The sequence below is a fragment of the Nasonia vitripennis genome (assembly GCF_009193385.2).
Source record: "Nasonia vitripennis strain AsymCx chromosome 1 unlocalized genomic scaffold, Nvit_psr_1.1 chr1_random0002, whole genome shotgun sequence".
Classification (NCBI taxonomy): Eukaryota; Metazoa; Arthropoda; class Insecta; order Hymenoptera; family Pteromalidae; genus Nasonia; species Nasonia vitripennis.
In genome coordinates, this window is record NW_022279588.1 from 4,227,187 (window position 1) to 4,247,632 (window position 20,446).

The following is a 20,446-nucleotide window of genomic DNA, read 5'->3' on the forward strand; positions in this document are numbered from 1 at the left end:
AGAGAGAAAGAAAGCTGCTACCGCCGTTGACTGCTCTCTCTCTCTCTCTCTCTCTCTCTCTCTCTCTCTCTCTCTCTCTTTTGCAAGCAAAATTCATTTTACGTTATTGATTTTGTAGTCCTAAAAAGGACCGATTGAAATTCGTCGGATCGTCTGCCAATGTTCAAGATTGTCCGCGCTGGCTCCGCTGTCGTCGTCCGCCCGGCACCACCATATTAAATGCTGCTCCCCGCGCGATCCCACTGCCGTCCGCTCACCACCGCCGTTGAAAATGCAATTCTAGTCCCCGTGCGTGCTCTTGCTTTATGATGCGAGCGCGGCTCGCGAGATAGTGCTGGAAGTCTGTCGCTACTGCTACCGTCCGCTGTCGAGACTCTAGTCCCGCTGCGTAGCTTGCAAGATGGGGGAATCTGTCGCCGCCGCCGCGCAGCTTTACCAATAGCGCGCTCTTTCAGCATAGCGCGCGCGGTAAATATTCTCAAACGTTCAGAAAATTTTTGGTACATTATTTTGTTATGCAATCCGTACATGGTGAATTTAAGTTATTTTTACCATAAGAGCTATGTATCATTGATTGCTTAACGATATTATGTAACCTTGGAACCTTGGATATTTCATTTCATCGGGTATTTCTGTACTTATAAGTTATCAACATCATCTACATTTTTCAGTTTATGATTTTTATGAAGAAACCCCTCGTAAAAATATTGATGTAATTTTGTGATGTATTAACATTACGTATTTCTTCATGTAATTTTGATATGTGTTTTCTGACGTCAGTTTGTTATGTACCGATTTCGAACTTTTTATCACGTAATTTTATGACTCTTTGGAAAAATTAAAATATTTCAGCTTCACGAAACATTTTTACATGATTTAAGTATGTTCTTTGATTAAATAATTATTTAGGTCTAAATACTTACTACTAAATACTCTTACATACTTCTGAAAAGTAATAATTTTTCAAAAAAGTCATGAAATTACGTAATAAACGGTCGAAATCAGTACATAACAAACTGACGTCACAAATCACATATCAAAATTACATAAAGACATACATAATTTTAATACATCACAAAATCACGTTAATATTTTCACGAGGGAAGCCAACAAGTGCATATGTGGTAAACCTCTTTTCTGAAACTCAATTACATAAGTATATGCAATACATTTTTTTTAAATGTTGAATAATAATCTTCTCAGAAAAATATGACAAATATGTTTACTTGTATTATTAACCTGAATTATTTTATGAATCATATGCGACATATAGACATATATGTATATTTTACATACATTATCGGAGGTGATCTTAAGATGATGTCCAGATGAAAGGGATGCTGAAAATAATTCTTTGTGCAGATATGTTTTTTTTTCAAAGCTATGTGTTTAAGAATATGAAATTACAAATTCTGCATGTATTCATGCATACCGCAAGATGTAATCTGCAGCTTTGATCTAGATGTAAAAAATGCTGCAAATATTCATTTTTTCAGATGTAATCTTTTTTTGGAGTTATTTGTTTGTAAATATGAAATGACAAATACTGTATGTATTTATGTGTATCAAAAAATGTAATCTGCAGTTTTGGCCGAGATAAAAGGGATGCTGCGAACAATTCTTTGTGCAGATATGCTCTTTTTTCAAATTTATTTGTTTGTGAACATAAAATGACAAATGCTGTGTGTATTCATGCATATCACAAGATGTAATCTGCAAATTTGGTTCACAAGGAACGGATGGCGCAAATATTAATTTGTGCAGATGTGATTTTTTTTAAAGCTTTGTATTTATGAAAATGAAATGACGAATGCTATATGTATTTATGCGTATCACAAGATGTTATCTGCAGATTCGGTCCAGATAAAAGGAATGCTGCGAATAATTATTTCTGTATGAACTGTACGATAACTTTATACAATGGTTTATGGGTACAACAATGTTTGTTTTGGAGTAATACATAAGGATGAAGGAAGCTACCTGTCAAGGAATTAGCAGCGGTTTTGTATTGCTATATTTTTTACAATGTTATTTTAGAAGATTGTGACATGGATAGAATATTTGAAATAGTATATTCAACATTTAAAAATGATACTTTTATTTCATTACTTTATATATATATAAGTATTACAATAGTACAAAGTTAATATTTTTCATCAAATTGTGAAAAATAGTAATAATTTTGTTTTTGGTAAATTTTAAGCTTTTTTGTTAAAATCTGTTTATTAGCATTTGGAAAAGTTTTCTTATATTCACTGACAACTTGTAATAAGTACTTTCTTTGATCTTCTTTCTTAGTAAGTACATTTAAATATTCTTCCACCAAATGAACAGCTCTTTCAGCTGTATCGTTTACGACTTGTAGATGTTGAACTATCAATAATCCCTGCTGGAAATGTTCATTTTTCGACCAACTTTCGACATCTGATTGCAAAAATATATTATTTATATTGAATCTTTTGAAAAAATTCAAAGTATAAGCATTCATAAAATAGTCAACTTCTTTGCCTACTAAAATCTCTATATCCTTTGCATTATTAAGGAAAAACCGTTTGGGCGCATCGATGCTTGAATCAACGTTTTTCCTTAAAGCTGCAACCATCTTTTTTTTTACCTCTGCTGAAACTTCCTCATCAAAGAAAGAAAGAGCGCTCGCCTCGGGGCTCAAATACCATAAGTGATTTTGAATTTTATGTAAACCTACCTCAGCTATTTTATAGTCAACACTTTTATATTTGTAAATGTTTTTAATAAATTGTAGATCTTGATTTGGTGCTTTGAGAGCAATAGGAGCAATGAACCATGCTTGAATGTATACAAAAATCACAAAAAGGCATATGACAAAAAGACCTTTTCTTTCTTTAGGTGTCAAAGAATACGATCCGCGAAACATGTAAATTTTGAGTGTATAAATGGCTTTGACGATCCAATGTGCATGATGAAATGCTCCAGGTTTTCTAAATTTCACCTTATTACGTGGTACACATTCCAGAAAAATTTGACTTAATTCAAGAAGCTCCTTATAATCATCACGAGGCCATTGAGAGTTTAACGATTTTTGTATAAAAGCTTTATGTGAGCGATTTGTTCAAGTAATTGTGGGTGATTGATATCATGTAGTCCACTTTCGTATTGACTTTGATCAATATTGTTCCAACTATCGTGAAATCTTTTGAATAATGGTACGTTTGGTCCGTTTGTACCAGGTAGTTTTTCAGCAAATACACCAGCTAAAATAATTTCGTATATGTGGTGACGACAAGGTAAGTAAAGTAGATCATGGTCTAAATATTGCTCTAAAATAACTGCTGCGCCATTACGGTAACCTAAATTAGAATTATTTGTATCACAACATAACGCTTTAATTGATTCTTTTAAACCCCAATCATTTAGAGCCCTGTAAATTGCGTCGGCTTGCGTTACACCTTTACCGTCTGGTAATGCTGGTACATCTATAATTTTCTCACTTTTACCATTAGTCACAACAATTGGTAATCTGTCAATATTTTTACCAATTATCGAATCTGGAATAATTTTTCCGTCCCAATGAAGAACTGCAGCATTTATTTCTGTATTGCCATATAACTTTTTAATCTTTTCCGCTTTTTCTTTGCGAATAATAGTTCGATATCTATTGTAGGAAGATTTATTTAAAATTAAATCATCAGTATTATAATTCAGGCTTCGGCTACAGCGCTTATTAAATGCACAGAGTTTCTGTATGAAATTATCTAATACTGAGACTACTCTTTCAGTCATCACATTAATCTGTCCTCTAATTTGTCTCGATTCATAGTTTCGACCTATGAGTTTATAATGTGAGCCAGTACTTTGTTGAGACAAAATAATAGTTTCTTCGGAAGATTGTAAGAACTGGCTTGATCCCAAAGATGGTCGTGATTCTGAAACAATATAAAATGTTTGAATGAAATTTCCTTAACTAGTTACTTATTAAGATAAGTAATGAGTAATCTTTGCTTTTTAATTATGGTATGCATAAGAGAATGTCTATTCCTTAGCTGTTTTTATTTTTTGTTGTTTAGAACAAATCTCACAGTTAATCAACAAGTTTAAATTAAAGATCATAAATTAAACGAAGCTGTATTTATTTCAATAAGTAAGCAGTTTAAAAACAAAACCAATCAGTCTGTTAAAAAACCGTGATAAAATTAGAATATATTAGTAGATTAGTTCAATTGTGTTGAGATAGTCGGTAATTAAGTGAAAGACAACGTTAATCTTCTATTATTAACTATAGTATAGAGTAGTTCATTGGTAGTGGCAGTAGCTAAACGGTTCGTCTGTTTACGTCACAGTCTTAAAGTAGAATAGAAAGAACCATGCGCAGTGCGCTCGCTCCCTCCTGCGCTCGTTTCGTTGCGCGAAATCGTTGCTCGCCAAGAGAAGGTGCCACGAGTATCGAATTCAGACAAGATTATAGTATTTACTAATATTTACAACAAATTTTTGTAAACTTTTAAAAGTTAAGTTCAGTCCCAAAAGAGCCTGTTCGTATAACCTGCAAACTTTCTATTCAAATATCTTTTTAAAATATGATTGGTAAAAAATATTGAAAAGAATCAGGAAGGGTCGAGATACTCTAGAAAAACATATTTTTTCAACACGTGCATGAAAAAGGCCCTTTTCGATGCAAACGAATAGAAAATTGAGTTTTTAATGCAGCGGGAGGAAATCGTACATTGTGCAACAAGGGGAGAAAATAAGCTATTTCAAGCGAGGGTGAGGTGTTCAGCACGAGTCGGAATCGAGGGCGTTATAAAAATAATCTTTACTTAATGCTTTTCACGATATTATTAAAAATTACGTACCTTGTGATATGTTTACAGGATTGTCTTCGTGGTTTTGATTAGCATTATGAATATCATTTTCACCGTTATTGTGATAAAAAATTTCGGGATGCAAGTTAAAAGATGGGACTCCTGGATCTGACGAATGCATCTCCTCTTCTCGAGTCGAATTATGTGTTTCTAAACTTGAAAATGATTGATCTATTAAATAACCATTTGTTAATAATATTTAAAGGAACAGTAGAAATAATTCTTAATCGCGACGTGACATACCTTGTGTCTCGTTAGAGTGCTTTTTAATTTCAGCATCAGATGAACTGTTTAAATTTTGCAGTCTACCAGATCGTTGATCAAGTAAAAATGTCTTTCTTGGTCCATCGATCATCTTCGATGCATCGCCATGAGCAATATCAAATAACGTTTTTAATTGATTGGAAAAACAATCTTCTTTCTTCTTATTTGAAACTAAATGTTTATTTTTGACTATTTTGAGATAAACTGAATATAAATTGTCCAATTTTTGAGTACATTGGTGATGCTGACTAGTGGGAATATCAGCTTTTTTCCAAAAAATTAGGAGTTCATCAATTACTATTTTAATACTTTCTTTTACAGATTTATTCAGTGTTTTAATATTATACAACAATACTTGTAAGACTTGCTGCTTGCTTGGTAATTGGTTTCTGGAAATGTGATCTGATGTTATTCCGATAAGGAATATATCATTTTCCAGTTGTTGCCTCGACATTTCGTAATATTGGTTTCTTAAAATGCAGGACGTTTATAAAAAAATCAACAAAGATAATCGTGAAATATAAAAATAGTAGAGTGGTAATTTTTAAATGTAAAAAAACGTAAGAAAATGTAACAACGTACAATAAAGTGTAAGATGTAAAAAAATCTAAGAAAATGCAATAAAGTGTGATATTTTGTTGGGTGTTCGACCGTTTTAACGTTTGATTATATTACAATTTATTGCAATTTCTCACTTTTTTATCAGTTACTTACAGTTTGTTACATTAATTTTTTTACATTTCCTTAAAATTTGTTACAATTTCTAATATTTTAAAATTGGTTTCATTTTGTTGATTCTACTTTTTTGATAATTTTCATAAGTTTTATAAAAATATATTTTATATAAAAATGTAACAATTCGTATAAAAACGTAAGAAAATGTAAGTAAGTATAATAAAATGTACCAAATACCATTTACTTACATAATATTATACTTACATACGATTTTTTAATTTTTGTGCTTTCTTAAATTTTCTTTCATAAAGACAAGTAAAGAAACGTAAGAAATTCAATAAAATGTCGCAAACTGTAATAAAATATAAAAAAGGACCGAGACCCAACAAAACGATACAAAATATTACATTTTGTTACATTTTATTACACTTTCTTACGTTTTTTATGTCCACTAGAGAAGTATGATGATTTTTAGGCAAAATTTTAAATATTGTTTATTTTTCATTTCAATAGATCTTAAAGTTCTTATTCAATTTTATTACAACAAAATTTTTTAGAACATTTTATCATACTATTATCATGTTACATTTATAAATTTTCTTATTTTCTTTTACATAACAAGTATGGTATTTAAACATTTTTCCAATATAAAATATCTTCAAAATATTGACGTTATTACAATAATTCTTAATAAAAGTATTGCATTCAAAGTATTTTGAAATTATTAAGTCAGCAGTCATATTTGAATAGCTGTTATTAACTTCATTTACAAGATTTATTAAAACTTGACAAAAATAAATAATTAAAACTCAGGAAGACGTATACTATGTATGTAGGAACAATATTAAAGTATAAATATAAATAAAAAAATATAAAAACAGAAATTCAAATATGAATATGTTTTTCAGAAATATGCATAATCGGTTTGCTTATACACACATAATTAAAAATATCAAATTTCCCTGAAAAATAACAATTTTTCACCGACTTACACTAAATAATTTTATCTTAAAACATGAACTTTTCCACACTTGTCACCAGTCAATAATATCTTTTATACACTTTGCTTATATTTAAGAGGTATACATTATTACGGATACTACAGGGATAAAATTTTACTAAATGATTTTTTTACGTTCAAATTGCACTTTTTAAATTTTGCTTATTTTAGAGGTGTACATTATTACGAATGCTACACAGGATTACTAAATGATTTTTTTACGTTTAATTAGAATGCATCTATTTATACGTATTAACTATACAAAATTTCAAAAGCTCATTATGCCACGTCTAACTCTAAGGTCATCAAGCAATGTAGTCGCCACCTGGTGGACAGATTTGAAACAAAAGTAATTCATTTACATCCATGTTTCAAATTATACTACTGCATTCTAGTACTTTCATATTAGTACTTTAATTTAGAACCGCTTAAAAAAATTGTCATAATATAATTACTAAAATACAATAAAAACTCAATAAATCAGATTTTGTGTCAATGCGTAAAAACAATGTTTATAAGTCCTTTAGTAGTTTTTCATGGGGTTTTAGATATTAAATTGCGCTATATTTTGACCAAAAACAGTAGTTTTCATTCGAATCCAAACGTTTATTGGCGATTAAAAGGCGCACACGACCAATAAACAGTAAATATGTAAAATACGTAAAATTATGTAAAATAACGCATATGTAAAATTAAGAAAATACGTAAAAATCATAATATTAACGTATTAAGCAAAGCCTGCTTAATTATTTTTAAATAATATTTGGGGATTTGAACAAATAACACATTCTAACGTGTAAAAACATATATTTTAACTATTTTTAAATTTGTTTCCTTACATTCGTGAGATATCGAAAATCACAATACTGAAATTAATGATAAATAAGATTTTCACGTTTCACGCATTTTATTAAAAATGTCGATTGCTTTAGCATCGTCTTAAATGCACCAAAAAAAAAATTCTTTTTTTCAAAACCTATTTATTTTTGTGTAAACTTTTGATCTAAGGGGTGCGCTCCGCCGCTACATACATTCGGGAAATAAGGGACACCCTAATATATATACATATACCAGCAGGTATTACAGGTATTGTTTACCTCTGCAGGTTTAAGTATTTTCTAAATTTGGAAATAATCTGTACTTTCTTTATCTGATTAATAAATTTAAATTCAAATTAAGTCAAATACAGATTTGGTGGTATTTGCGAAACTAAGACCAATATTAATAACACTTGTAAACAATTACAATTGGTTTTTATTTTGCTTTTGATATTGAAGGAAAAATAAGGAATTTTTACCTTAGTAAAAACGTTTGTGATTTTTAGGCCAGTTTTGAGCCAAAAATCACCAAACTGGTCAAGAAATGCTGAACGAACTGCCCTGAAAAGATCGCATTGTAGGTACTTTTCCTGTCCTGCACTGGACAAAACTGTCGTATTTTTAAAATAAAAATATTCATCAGATTATTATAATGTTTATTGAGCAGTATGCTACTGTATTGTAGAAATTATCAAAAAGCTCAATGAAAATTTGATAACCAGTCATTATACGTTACAAAAACCTTTAATATGAGATAAATAGAGTTGACAAATTTCTAACCTAAAAGTACGAATATGTAACATCCAACGATGCTACTGCGCTTATTTTAAAACTACACCTTTAGCCTGTACTTTCGTACAATAGCTGGGTGCTTTGAATGTTTGCTTAATGTAGGAATGAAAGGAAAATAAATTTTTTATAAAATGACCCGGAGTTATTCGAATCTAAATTCTAAAAGAGTGAGAGAGGGATAAATGACCCGGTTTTAAACGGTTCACTTAGCCAAGCTATAGGTTTAGGCAGGTGTAGAGAAGTTATGATAGCAATATTAAAGTTACTTACTTTTTTCTTTTTTGTTCTTGCTGGGCGTCGTATTAACTGACACAGAGTTTATATTTGAGGACTTTGGAGATATGTAGAAGAAAACTTTAGACAGGAATTATAATACTCACAAAACTAATTTATATTTTTTTCTGCTTAAAATTCAACTGTTTGCTTACAAAAACTTACGTGCGTACAAGCGCGGAATAAAACTAAAATGCGTACTAGCGCGTGAATCTAACTATCGCGTACAAGCGCGAGAAATCTACCAAGCTTACTTAGAGCCGGGACCGGAGTAATGAACTAGTCTGATGTTTGGCAGCACGAAAGGCCTGGAGTCCTCCCTTCTCGATTTTGTTAAGGTCTCGTTCCGCCTAGATGCCAAAAATTAGAGTAAGAGAAGCCGTTATATTTGAGCTTTCCCTCACTTACGCCGAATTTGTGTAAAATTTCCCAAGCATTTTGTTTATCATTAATAATAGTTGAATAGAGTTTTGTATTAAATAATCAATATTATAATTTTAATGCTTGTGAAATTCTCTACAAACCGATACCAAAATAATTAAACTTAAAATAATTAAACTTCAGTAATAAAGCTTTTCTGCGTGTTTGTTAAATAAAATATTATAAATAAATAAATTTACTATTGAATTTACTAATAAAATTTATATTTCATTTGTTTACAGCCTCAATACTTATATTGTATACTCCCTTTTTATTTTTAAAATTTAATGAATCAGCAATGCATCGTTATAACAACCGTAGCTTCACACCGACCGATTATTATTATAACTCTGCAAAAATGATATACTCTACTGCAACAATCGTAGCTTCACACCGACCGACTGTCGCAACAAAATATATGATAAAATTAAAATAAACAAATAGACACTTGATCCATTCATAAATTATGCACAAGAAGCAAACTGTATAAATCGAAAAATATACAGTTGAGTGCCAAATAATAAATAAATAGATCGCGTTATCAGTTTGTAACATTATAACTATACTACAAGCTGCAAACAAACTATGCATTTATATACATTTATGTAGAACTATCCCACCAAAACTGTCGCTAAAAGCGAACGTATGCAATTCGAAAATTGCATAGTTTATACAACAGCCTGATGAAAAATAATTCTAAATAAATATTTCGATTTTGACAAAAATAAATATTCGTATTTTGAAAATCAGCGGAAAATTCCGGGATCGGTACACAGCTGCAAGCATGCGTATCTCGCGAAACTGTCCCTGCAATAAAAAAAGGTCCGAGCTTCGTAGGCTGTTTTAATTACGGTCGCTCTAGATGCTGTAGATATCTTAGGCACACGCAGCTGCTTGTCATAAAATTGCACTCGGTCCATCGCGCCGAAAACTTTTTCGTACCGACTAATGCGCAGAAAAACTTTACTATCGCTATTGTAGTGCATGCGCTGATGCCTCTCGTCGATGCGCGCAGCTCAAAAGGATTATGTCTATATGTCCCTCGCTTTCTCTCTTCAGGCCCGCATCTCCGAATTCGCTCTGGACGAGCGTCACGTAAGCATTTATGCATTTTTGAAAATTAAAGTTTAAGCAATTTTTAAAAAATATTGAAGTAATCGCACGATGTGACAAATATGTAGCACAAAATATGTCAAACAATATTTTGCTTCTTAGAAAGTTGCGTGGGCAAATTAAGTAAGTAACAACATGTTACTAACAAGGAGCCACAGTGTCAGTAGGCAATATGTCATGATTCATTACTAGCGTGATTCACCTCGCTCCTAACGTCGCTTGGTATAATATACATTGCAATAGTGATAAAATCAAAGTTTTGTTAAAATCTTTTTACCAAAGAGTGAGTGAGAAAAATCGGTTTTTACATTTTAGCTTTTTAGTTGAAAACCGCTCGACAAAATCGTTTAAAATTTCAGCAGCAGATAGCTTCTTTTTATGGTGAATCACCAAATAAAATTTTGATGCATTTGACTACATTGTTTTAAAGATAAAAGGAATTAAAAATTTTCAAAAAAAAAAAATTGAAACCTTCATATAGTACAAACCATAGGGATTTGAAAGCTGTGCAATAAACTTAGCCAAAACACATAAAATATCTACTATTTCGAAATCTCTAGTGCAATAAGGCCTTTTTACGTCCGTAATCGAAGCACAAAAAAACACATTTTTTTCAGTTTTCAATTTTTTATTCAAAAAAAAGGGAGTCAAATCACTTGAAATTTTAATGAGATATAGTTTGACACGTGACTTATCGGCATGATTTTTTTCGGAAGATTATGATGTTTAGTTTCAGAGATATGAATTTAAAAGAAAAAATCATCTTTTTCATTTTATCTGCCAACCAAAGTGGTCGATCCCGAGCACCAGAGGAAAACGTAGATAATTTTATTCTCTTTAAAATGCATTATAGCTGAATTGTTTGTAACGACGGTATGATTGAAAAAAAAGCAAAATAATGTTTTTCAAAAATCAAAAATTGGCCATAAAAAATAGTTAAGAAAAATAGTAAAGAAAATAAAAAAATAACTCTTTTTTCCGAATTCAGAATCCGAAAATATATATGCATGTCAAATTTTATTGATATTGACGAAGTAGTACCTGTAATAATACGGTATACACGCACACTCACACACACACACACACACTCACACACACACACCCACACATACACACCCGTGCAGGGATGCCGATACCCCGTATGTCTGTATGTGGCGCGTCCCCTGGGTGGCGGATAGGTGAAAGCTCATCGGCGCGTCGAGGTCTCCTCAACCGGTCGAAGGGTAGAGCAGAAATAAAATATGCTCCGGGGGCCAAACAAGCTAGGGGAAGACACCCTGAAGATAAATCAAACATGGATAGTGAGTTAATAACATTACTACCCAAAGCGGGTCAAGCCACAGTGCCCAGTCCCGCCGTCGATTCCGATCGGGTGAAAGCCCCGGTGGTCGACGCTGGCCCCATGGATTTTGGGGGGGGGGGTCAAACTCACCTAGAAGCCGCAAATGTTTATCACCTGCATGTAGAGACGCAGGTGATATGGAAATGAAGGTTGATGCAGACAGAGATAAGAGAGCTGCATGCATAACGCAAAGGAATGCGCACTTAGATCGCCTTGGCAGCAGAATCGATGAACTGATGGAGTATGTCAGGGGCAGACACAATGTGCACAAGCAAATTAATGACCTTGCCCGAACCATAAGTGCGAGCTATAACAATCTCTGGATCGCAGAAGATAACTTACTGCAATACCAGCGCCCAAGAAAACAGGGGAGGGAAACCTAGACATCCCCAAGCCTCAGATCCCGGAAGGCCAGTACAACGGAAGAAGTCCCAACTACTCCACAGGATAGAAGTAGAGGAAACAAAGGAGCAGATAATCAAGCTGAAAAGACAGCGTGGCAGGAAGTCCTCACAAGAAAGTCAAAGAAAAAGGAGAAAAAGTCAAGCAAAGAGCATAAAAGTGTCCCTAACGTTACAAACCAGAACAGGACAAGCAAGAATGGACAGAAGCAGGCAAAACCTCCCAGACCGGATGCTTTAATCATCAAGGCTGCAGAAGGAAAGAGCTATGCAGACATTTTGTCCAAAATAAAAGCGGCTCCGTCACTTAACACACTGTGGAATAGCGTAAATAAAATACACAAAGCAGTTGCAGGCGATCTTCTGATAGAGCTCAAACGCATAAAAGAAGTCCAAACCTCGGACTTCCAAGAAGCAGTTTAAGCAGTACTAGTGGAAGGCGCCACAATAAAAGCACTTCAGCAAGAGAAACCATTAAAGTAAGAGATCTGGACATTCTTACCTCAAAACAGGCGGTACTAGAAGCACTACAGAAGAAAATTGGCGAGGAGAACATCATAGAAGTCTCTACGATAAGATCTCTGCGAAAGACGTATGGTGACACGCAGGTTGCAGTGATACGGGTACCAGCTTAGATAGCGGCTAAGATCACTAAGCTACAGAAGATCAGAATAGGATGGATTAACTGTAGGATCCGGGTGGCTAACCACAAAAAGCTTAGGTGTTATAAATGTCTAGGTTTTGTCCATATCGGTAGAAAGTGCACAGTAACTGAAGACAGAAGTAATCTTGCTTTAAATGTGGAAAAGATGGGCACAAAGCAAAGGAGTATAAGAACCAACCCAACTGTGTACTCTGCAAAGGAGGCACAGGGGGGAAGCGTGACCACGCAAGCGTGAGCCAGTATGTCCGCGAGTCAGGAGTCGACATAGCCGTCGTCTATGAACAATACAGAGACCTGGACAAACCATCGTGGGATATGGACAGTACTGGTAAAGCGGCGATATGGGCATGCGGAGACGCCACTTTCCAGGAAAAAATGACAAGACGTAATGAAGGATTTGTACGCGCTAAAGTCGCTGGCGTACACATTTACAGCTGCTATGCTTTACCCAACACGTCAATAGAACAATTCAGACAACTTTTGGACCAAATAGTACAGGATGCTGTAGGAAGAAAACCGGTACTAATAGCAAGCGATTCCAACGCCTGGGCAGTTTGTATATAAGGGTTTTCGAGATCGCTCTTTGCAAATCTGATATCAGATTTTGAAAATTCAAAATGGGGGAACCAATGTGGTGGACGAAAATGTCGAAAAAAAATTTTAACTTTCATAAAAACTTGTTATAAATGTGTTATCTTTGTAGCCTCTACATGTGAACTAAAGAGCCTTAAACCCTAAACCCCTAAAGAACAAATAGGCTAAATGGTTGTGCTTTTTAACCAAACCACGTCAAATTCCTAAATTTGTAAACAAGAAAATTCTGTGTGTGAAGCAGTTTTATAATTTCCGTAGAAATTGTTATCAGAATGTTATTGAAATTCCTTTCTTCTAAATTCAACTTATAATGTATTTTTGTTTATAATATTAAAGTATAATAATAATCTACAATCTTTTATCTTTTGCCATAGTGCATTTTTTGTATTCAGCATAAAATATATTATTTTACGATGTTTTTACAATAATGGTAGTCCTCATAAAAGTGTTTAAAGCACAATGCTTTTTTGCACCAACCACATCGTACAATTGCAATGTTTGTGCACCCTTCTATTTCACAATGTGTTGCACAAGACTTTCCAAAACTGAAATCTATAGGATTATCAAATTTATCTGGTTTTTCATTGACGTAACCGCTTTTATACCAGGAATATTTAAACAAATCTATATATCTCGGTGAAGACAGTTGGTTGTGAACCAATGATTGAAGTTTAATTATATTATTTCTCACATGTAAATTCATATCATGATCCATTAACATTACATTATCAGAAAATGTCCGGACAAAGTTTTTCCAAATACGGAATCCATAGACATCAAGTGGTTGTATTTTTCCTGTGGTTCCAGTTGGAATTTTTTTATGTTAATAATTTTATTTTGTGGCATTGTTTCTTCTATAACTTTGTCACAATGACCACTCCAAGAATCAAGTAATAGTATTGAGTGATGGCCTACATAGGGATAAAATATTTTTTCCAACCAGATTTTGAAGTGATCTGCAATTAAACGACTTACTAATTAACTGATCAACGATATTACAATGTAAAAATTGTTATTAGTTCCTTTACTTGTTGTTAATTTTCCAGATTTGTATGCTTCCACGTACAAGTTTTCTGGTATAAATATGTTTTGTTCTACAATAGGGCCAAACTTTCCACTTGGTTCCTTTAAAACAAGAAATAGCGGTGACAACAGTTGTCCAGTAGCTGATATTAGTGGCTGTATAGTATAACTATGCGTTGTTGCTGAAATTGACTGTACCAGACATTGCACTTGCTTTTCTCCTTCTACTGCTAATGTTCTTCCAGAATGCATTTCTAGCTGAAATTCGCTCTGATCTGTATTATACAAATTTTCGAGTCCAATCTTTGGTATACACGATTTAACGTCATCGATAAATGCTTCAGCTTTAGCCGTAAGTTCTGCACTACTTTCTAGTGTTTTTCTTGTTATGAACTTATTTATTTTCCTAGAAACTATTCGGTGTGCTTGATTAAATTTGAGTAACCAATGTTTAGAAGCTTTGAATCTAATATCATCAAAACCAATTTCTTTTTTAGCTTGTAAGGCCCATCGAATTATATCTTCATCATGGATAATTGAACCACTGTCGAGAGCTGCTTGAAAATTATCCAGGGTATACTGACAAATTTGTGCTACTTTTTCTCTATACGTGCCACCTTTATTAATTGAATGAGCCCAACGACGTAGCTGACTAATAGATGATACTTTTTTGAATCTGTTTTGCACTGTTTTGAGACTTAAATTTTGCTTCGTTTTGCTACTTCTCCAAAATTCTACAGCTCTTTTTTTGTATTCAAAATCTAGTTCTTCATTATCTGCTGTACATTGATTTGTTGGTGCTATATCCGGATCAGGAAAATGATGTTGTACTTCATCTTCAATTATTTCCACATTATGGTCTTTATACTCTTCTTGAAAATCCAAAGAGTCATCAGTAATCATTTCTACATCGTTGAAATCATGTGTTGCATCTATTAAAATTTCTTTTATTTTTTCGGCCAACTCTGTTTCGTGATAATTCGTGACACTATCTGGTATGTTTAACGCTTGAAAGTATGCTAATAATAAGTTTAGAACGTTTAACGGATTAATTTTCATTTTTCAATCTAAAATGAAAACAAGCGGTAAAATTTATACAAGCTGTGTTTTTGCATGTAAGGCACGACTGCTACATTTCTACCAGAACAAACGAGTGAATGTAAATTGAATCAAATCATTAATTTATGCATTGGAGAAGAATTCTCGTTCCACTTTGTGATGTTCGGAAAACTCTATTTTTGGTTTTATTCAACTTTTATTCACTTTGAAATTGAATAATGTAAATCTATATAAAATCATTAAAGAAAATTTTCTACAACTGTATGATACCACTGACAAACAAAAAGACGTACTATTCGTACTTTCCGGCATCGAACTAGAATACCCACAAAACTCACTCACTGCCTAAAAAATAACACAGGCAGCTGAGGTAAACACTCGATGAAAACAATCTAAAAAAAGAACATACTGATTCGAACATATTGTCAACAACTTTTATGAGTGAAAGACATTTATCTGTGGAATTATCATTGAATGTACGATAACATTCATTAAAGTAATGAATGCATATAAAATTCCCTTTCAATAACAACGTGTTCTTTAATTGCAAATGAAGTTCGAGTATTAATATTCTTTTATGTATTTTTACCAATAACAAAAATTAGCATAGTAATATAATAATAATAATAAGAAGAAGAAGAATAAGCATAATTGCAATAGCAATAATAACAGTAATACTGATAATAGCAATGATAATGAAAAATAATAATAATAATTAGAATAATATTTATTATTATATTTAGATTTTTTGATAAATTCATTAAATCGTAGCAAATAGTATTATTATGGAATTCCAGACTGTAAATATTTTACTATAGATACAATAATCATTACTTCGAGAATTCATCTAAAAAACTTTCGGCTTACGAAATAATTGTAACAATGAAAAACTCCCAAGTTTGACAACATTAAATTTTATTACAAAACGCAAAAGAGTTTGATAAACTAATTTTATTAACCTATGTTTTTTCATTTGCAAAAAAGTGTGGACTTTTTGAATTTATAAAATTATATAATTATGCAATTTATGAAATACTTTATAATTTATGAAATTACTTTTGAAATTATGCTAATTTATAAAAGCAGAAAAATAAATAATCTTTGATTGAAACATAAAACGAGACGTTATTTGTACATACAAAATGATAGAATAAAATATCGGTAATATGTCTATACTCGTGTCTACGGTAAAGCATAGGCCTTCGGCTTGTCTGGAGGTTAGGGGTTTGGAGTCGTTTGGTTAAAAAGCACAACCATTTAGCCTATTTGTCCTTTAGGGGTTTAGGGTTTAAGGCTCTTTAGTTCACATGTACAGGCTACAAAGATCACAAATTTGTAAACAAGTTTTTTTGAAAGTTAAAATTTTTTTTCGACATTTTCGTCCACCACATTGGTTCCGCCATTTTGAATTTTCAAAATCTGATATCAGATTTGTAAAGAGCGATCTCGAAAACCCCTATATACAAACCTTCTACAAAATATTATGGATTGAAGTATACTTATAGTTATTTTGTGTTAGGGGTGGTTTACCCCCCTAAGGGGAAGTATCTATGAAAAAACCGAAAAACTTAATTTGTTTATTATAGATGTTTATAAATTTTTTCCAAAATTTTTAGTCGTTTAAAACTTTTTTATTATATAAATTTTTTTTTCGATATTTCCGTCCGCCATATTGGATCCGCCATTTTGAATTTTCAAAATCTGATAATAGATTTGTAATCAGCGACCTCGAAAACCTCTATATACAAACTTTCTACGAAATATTATGTATTGAATTACATATTTACAGTTATTTTGTGTTAGGGGTGGTTTACCCCCTTAGGGATAATATTTATGAAAATACCAAAAGACGTCAACTAAATTTTGTTATTAAGGATGTTTAAACATTTTTTCCAATTTTTTTTAGTCGGTTTAAACATTTTTATTATAAAATTATGCCAAAAAATATATGTTTTCAACCCCTAAAAAATAGGGGATGCTACCCTTACTCTTCAAATCACCATGAAATACTTGCTCTTTTTGTAAGAAATAACCTCCAATTTGTTTCATTGAAAAATATTAATTTTAAGCCGAGATATTTAAAAAAAACGCTTTTTGGGGGTTAACTTTAGGGGAGGTTTTTACCCCTTAAAAGTGAACATTAGCCGATAAAAAAAAATACGTATCTCTTATTTTTTTATGTTCTACAACATATATGAAAATCATAAAAATCGGTGAGTTCGGGTTGGGTACCTTTCCTTGTAAGTGCTCCTCAGACCGATGCTGGGGAACGTAGGTAACTGAGTTGAGCCCAGACTCGCTCACTTGATGCAGAGGAACGTAGGTGTCTGATTTGAGTCTGTCCAGAGGATGGCCGGTCGATGCTGCTCGAAGTAGACGACCGGACGATGTGGCAGGAAGCAGACGGCTGGACGATGCAGAAGGAATAAGACGGCAGGACGATGCAGAAGGAATAAGACGGCAGGACGATGCAAAATTTAGAAGACGAATTTGATCCTGAACCCCTAATCACCTTGGTGGATGGGTAATGTACGGAAATGTCAAACTTCAAAGGAGAAGTCAAAAAAAGGCTAGTTAACAGGCCCCACGGAAGTATTGTTCAACGTTAGTACCTGTAGGGATCCGGTGTCCGAGGGCCACTCAAAATTTCACTATTACAAAGCTTTTTCTAGGAGGAAGCAATTGATTTCAAAGGATAGAGCAGACTGAGCAATCAAACCAATTTAACCGGCTATTCATACATATTGGTACGCATGCGCGAACTGCATGATCAATATCATATATGTATATTATTATTATATTAAAGGGCTTAACATACCCGTGTGCCGTGAAGCCTCTTATATCTATTTCGTGCAAATAATATAATAGTGCGTATTAATCTAACCACGCGCCGCGAGCTTACGTCACCGACGTAACTGATTAAGGCGGAGCCCGCAAACTGAAAATTTGAGAATTATCTGCAGTTGCGATACATAAAAATTAATTCAATGAGAAACTTCAATTAATGTAATTTTTTTCATTAATCGAACTACGTTTTTTACATAGTTCGATCACATAAAATCAATTATGATTCAAAAATTATCAATGTCGAGTCCATCAATGTGTTTTGTTTGAAATTAAAACTGTTTATAGAACATACATTTTATTTCCAGACCATATTTCAAATACTTCTAATAAGTTTGATTGAAAAAAAATGTAATGTCTTTAAAATATTAACTATCAACAAAAGTAAACGGTTAGCCGAGTTTGATTTCTTCTATGTTACAGTGCATGTCATTAATAGTATGTAACATAATAATTTCGATTGAAACAAAATTACAGATCTAAAAAGAAATATGATCAATCGAAAAAGTAAATTATAGTATATTAAATAATATAAGTTATACAATATTATAGTAATATTACAATATTATTTCATTCATAATATAACAAACACAGAATTTGACTAAGCCTACTAGTAGGATGCTAAAAATGCCAGAAATGAACCCTAAGTCGATTTTTCTTAGGCCTAAGTTAGTTCCTTGCTAGTATATTATAATTTTTTTACTATTGAACTCAACGTTGTTGTTTTTCAAATGATTTGGTTCTTCCATTTCGACTTGGTGCATCATTTTATATGATTTAGCGTACATGTTTACTTGTCGAAAAAAATTATATGATTCCTTTAATAGCATTAAAGAACATGATACATTAGTTTGTAATCGTGATTGCGAGGCGATTTCATTATCAGTGATGTATAGTTGCCCATATCTTCTTGCTTACACTAGAAATTACAATTATAATTAATTGGACAGAGGGGGATTCAATCAGAGACTGGCTAGAGGACACATGAAGGGAGTGGAATGGGAGATGGAGGACACTAGGAGGATACGAAGAAGATAATTTTTAAGAAAAGAGAAGACATGGAGGCGATAAGGGAGAAGAGGGCGGAAATAAATGAAGGAGGTAAGATTACATTAGAGCAATGGCTGTCATTTGACGAGAGAAGGACCAAAGCGCTAATTATGAAGGAGAAAAGGAGAAGGGAAGAAGATGAGGACGAGGAAGGCGAGAAAACGGAATGAGTGGCTGAAAGTAAAGGAGAGATGTACAAGTAGGACGAAAAAAATGAAAGAATAGTGAAGAAAGGAAAAGGGATAATAAGACGAGACGAGGGCACATACAAGATATAGAGGTCAGGAGAATCAGAGGAGGAGGATGAAGATTGAAAAGCAAGGGTGAAAAGATAAAAGGAGAGAGAAGAGAGAGAGAGAGAGTTTAAAAAGACACACACATAGATAAATAACAGAAGAACACTCGCGCATACACGCAATTACACCTACAGCCGTGTGGCACACACACATACACACACACATACCCAGACACAAAAACAGGAGAAGTAAGAGCAAGTACACACACAAATACAGATGCACTGTAACATAACCACCAAACAACACGACACTACACGATACAATAGGTTAGGTAATGAAAACAGGAAAATGTAAATACAGAGTGTGAAAATACTAAAACAATAAAAATTATTGGTAATCTCATAGCAGAACCTTTAGCATATATATAGAATATGTGTATTGAAAGATCGATCTGTCCTGATGCACTCAAAAAAGTAAAAGTTATACCGATTCACAAATCAGGTCCAAAACATAACATTACTAATTATCGACCGATCCCTCTCACATCAAAATTGGCTAAAACTTTTGAACGAATTATTTATGACAGAATATTTGATTTTGTTGACAAACACAACATAATATTGAAACAACAATTTGGTTTCATGAGAGGGATTGGTACAAAAAATGCAATTTATACTTTAATGAATACACTGTATAATAATGTTGACCGGCGAATTCTAACGATTGTATCTTTCTTGGATTTGGCGAAGGCATTTGATACGGTCGACCACCGGATATTATTCGACAAGTTGTATCACATAGCTATTAGAGGACAGGCACTTGATCTCCTTGCAAGCAACTTAGAAAACAGATATCAAAAAATCAAAATCGATAATAATGAGAGTGATTTCTTACTAGTGAACACTGGGGTCCCACAGGGTACTGTCCTGAGACCGCTGTTGTTTATATTGTATATTAATAATATCTTGAATGAGATTCCCACGGAGGCAATTATGGCCTACGCGGATGATACGACAATAGTTGCAACAGGAGAAAATTGG

General features: G+C 32.9%; 2 protein-coding genes across 7 annotated transcripts in view; one reads left to right on the top strand and one right to left on the bottom strand.

Moving 5' to 3' along the window:
- Usp7 (ubiquitin carboxyl-terminal hydrolase 7) overlaps positions 1-20,446 on the top strand; it is a 611,141-nt gene that overhangs the window by 335,909 nt on the left and 254,786 nt on the right.
- Positions 2,250-4,987, bottom strand: LOC116415837. The gene is made up of 3 exons (XM_031921329.1): positions 4,830-4,987; positions 2,513-3,902; positions 2,250-2,424 (listed from the first exon to the last, which is right to left on the bottom strand). The coding sequence occupies exons 1-2, from the start codon at positions 4,957-4,959 to the stop codon at positions 3,049-3,051; spliced, it is 984 nt and encodes a 327-aa protein (XP_031777189.1). The 5' UTR covers positions 4,960-4,987; the 3' UTR covers positions 2,250-2,424; positions 2,513-3,048.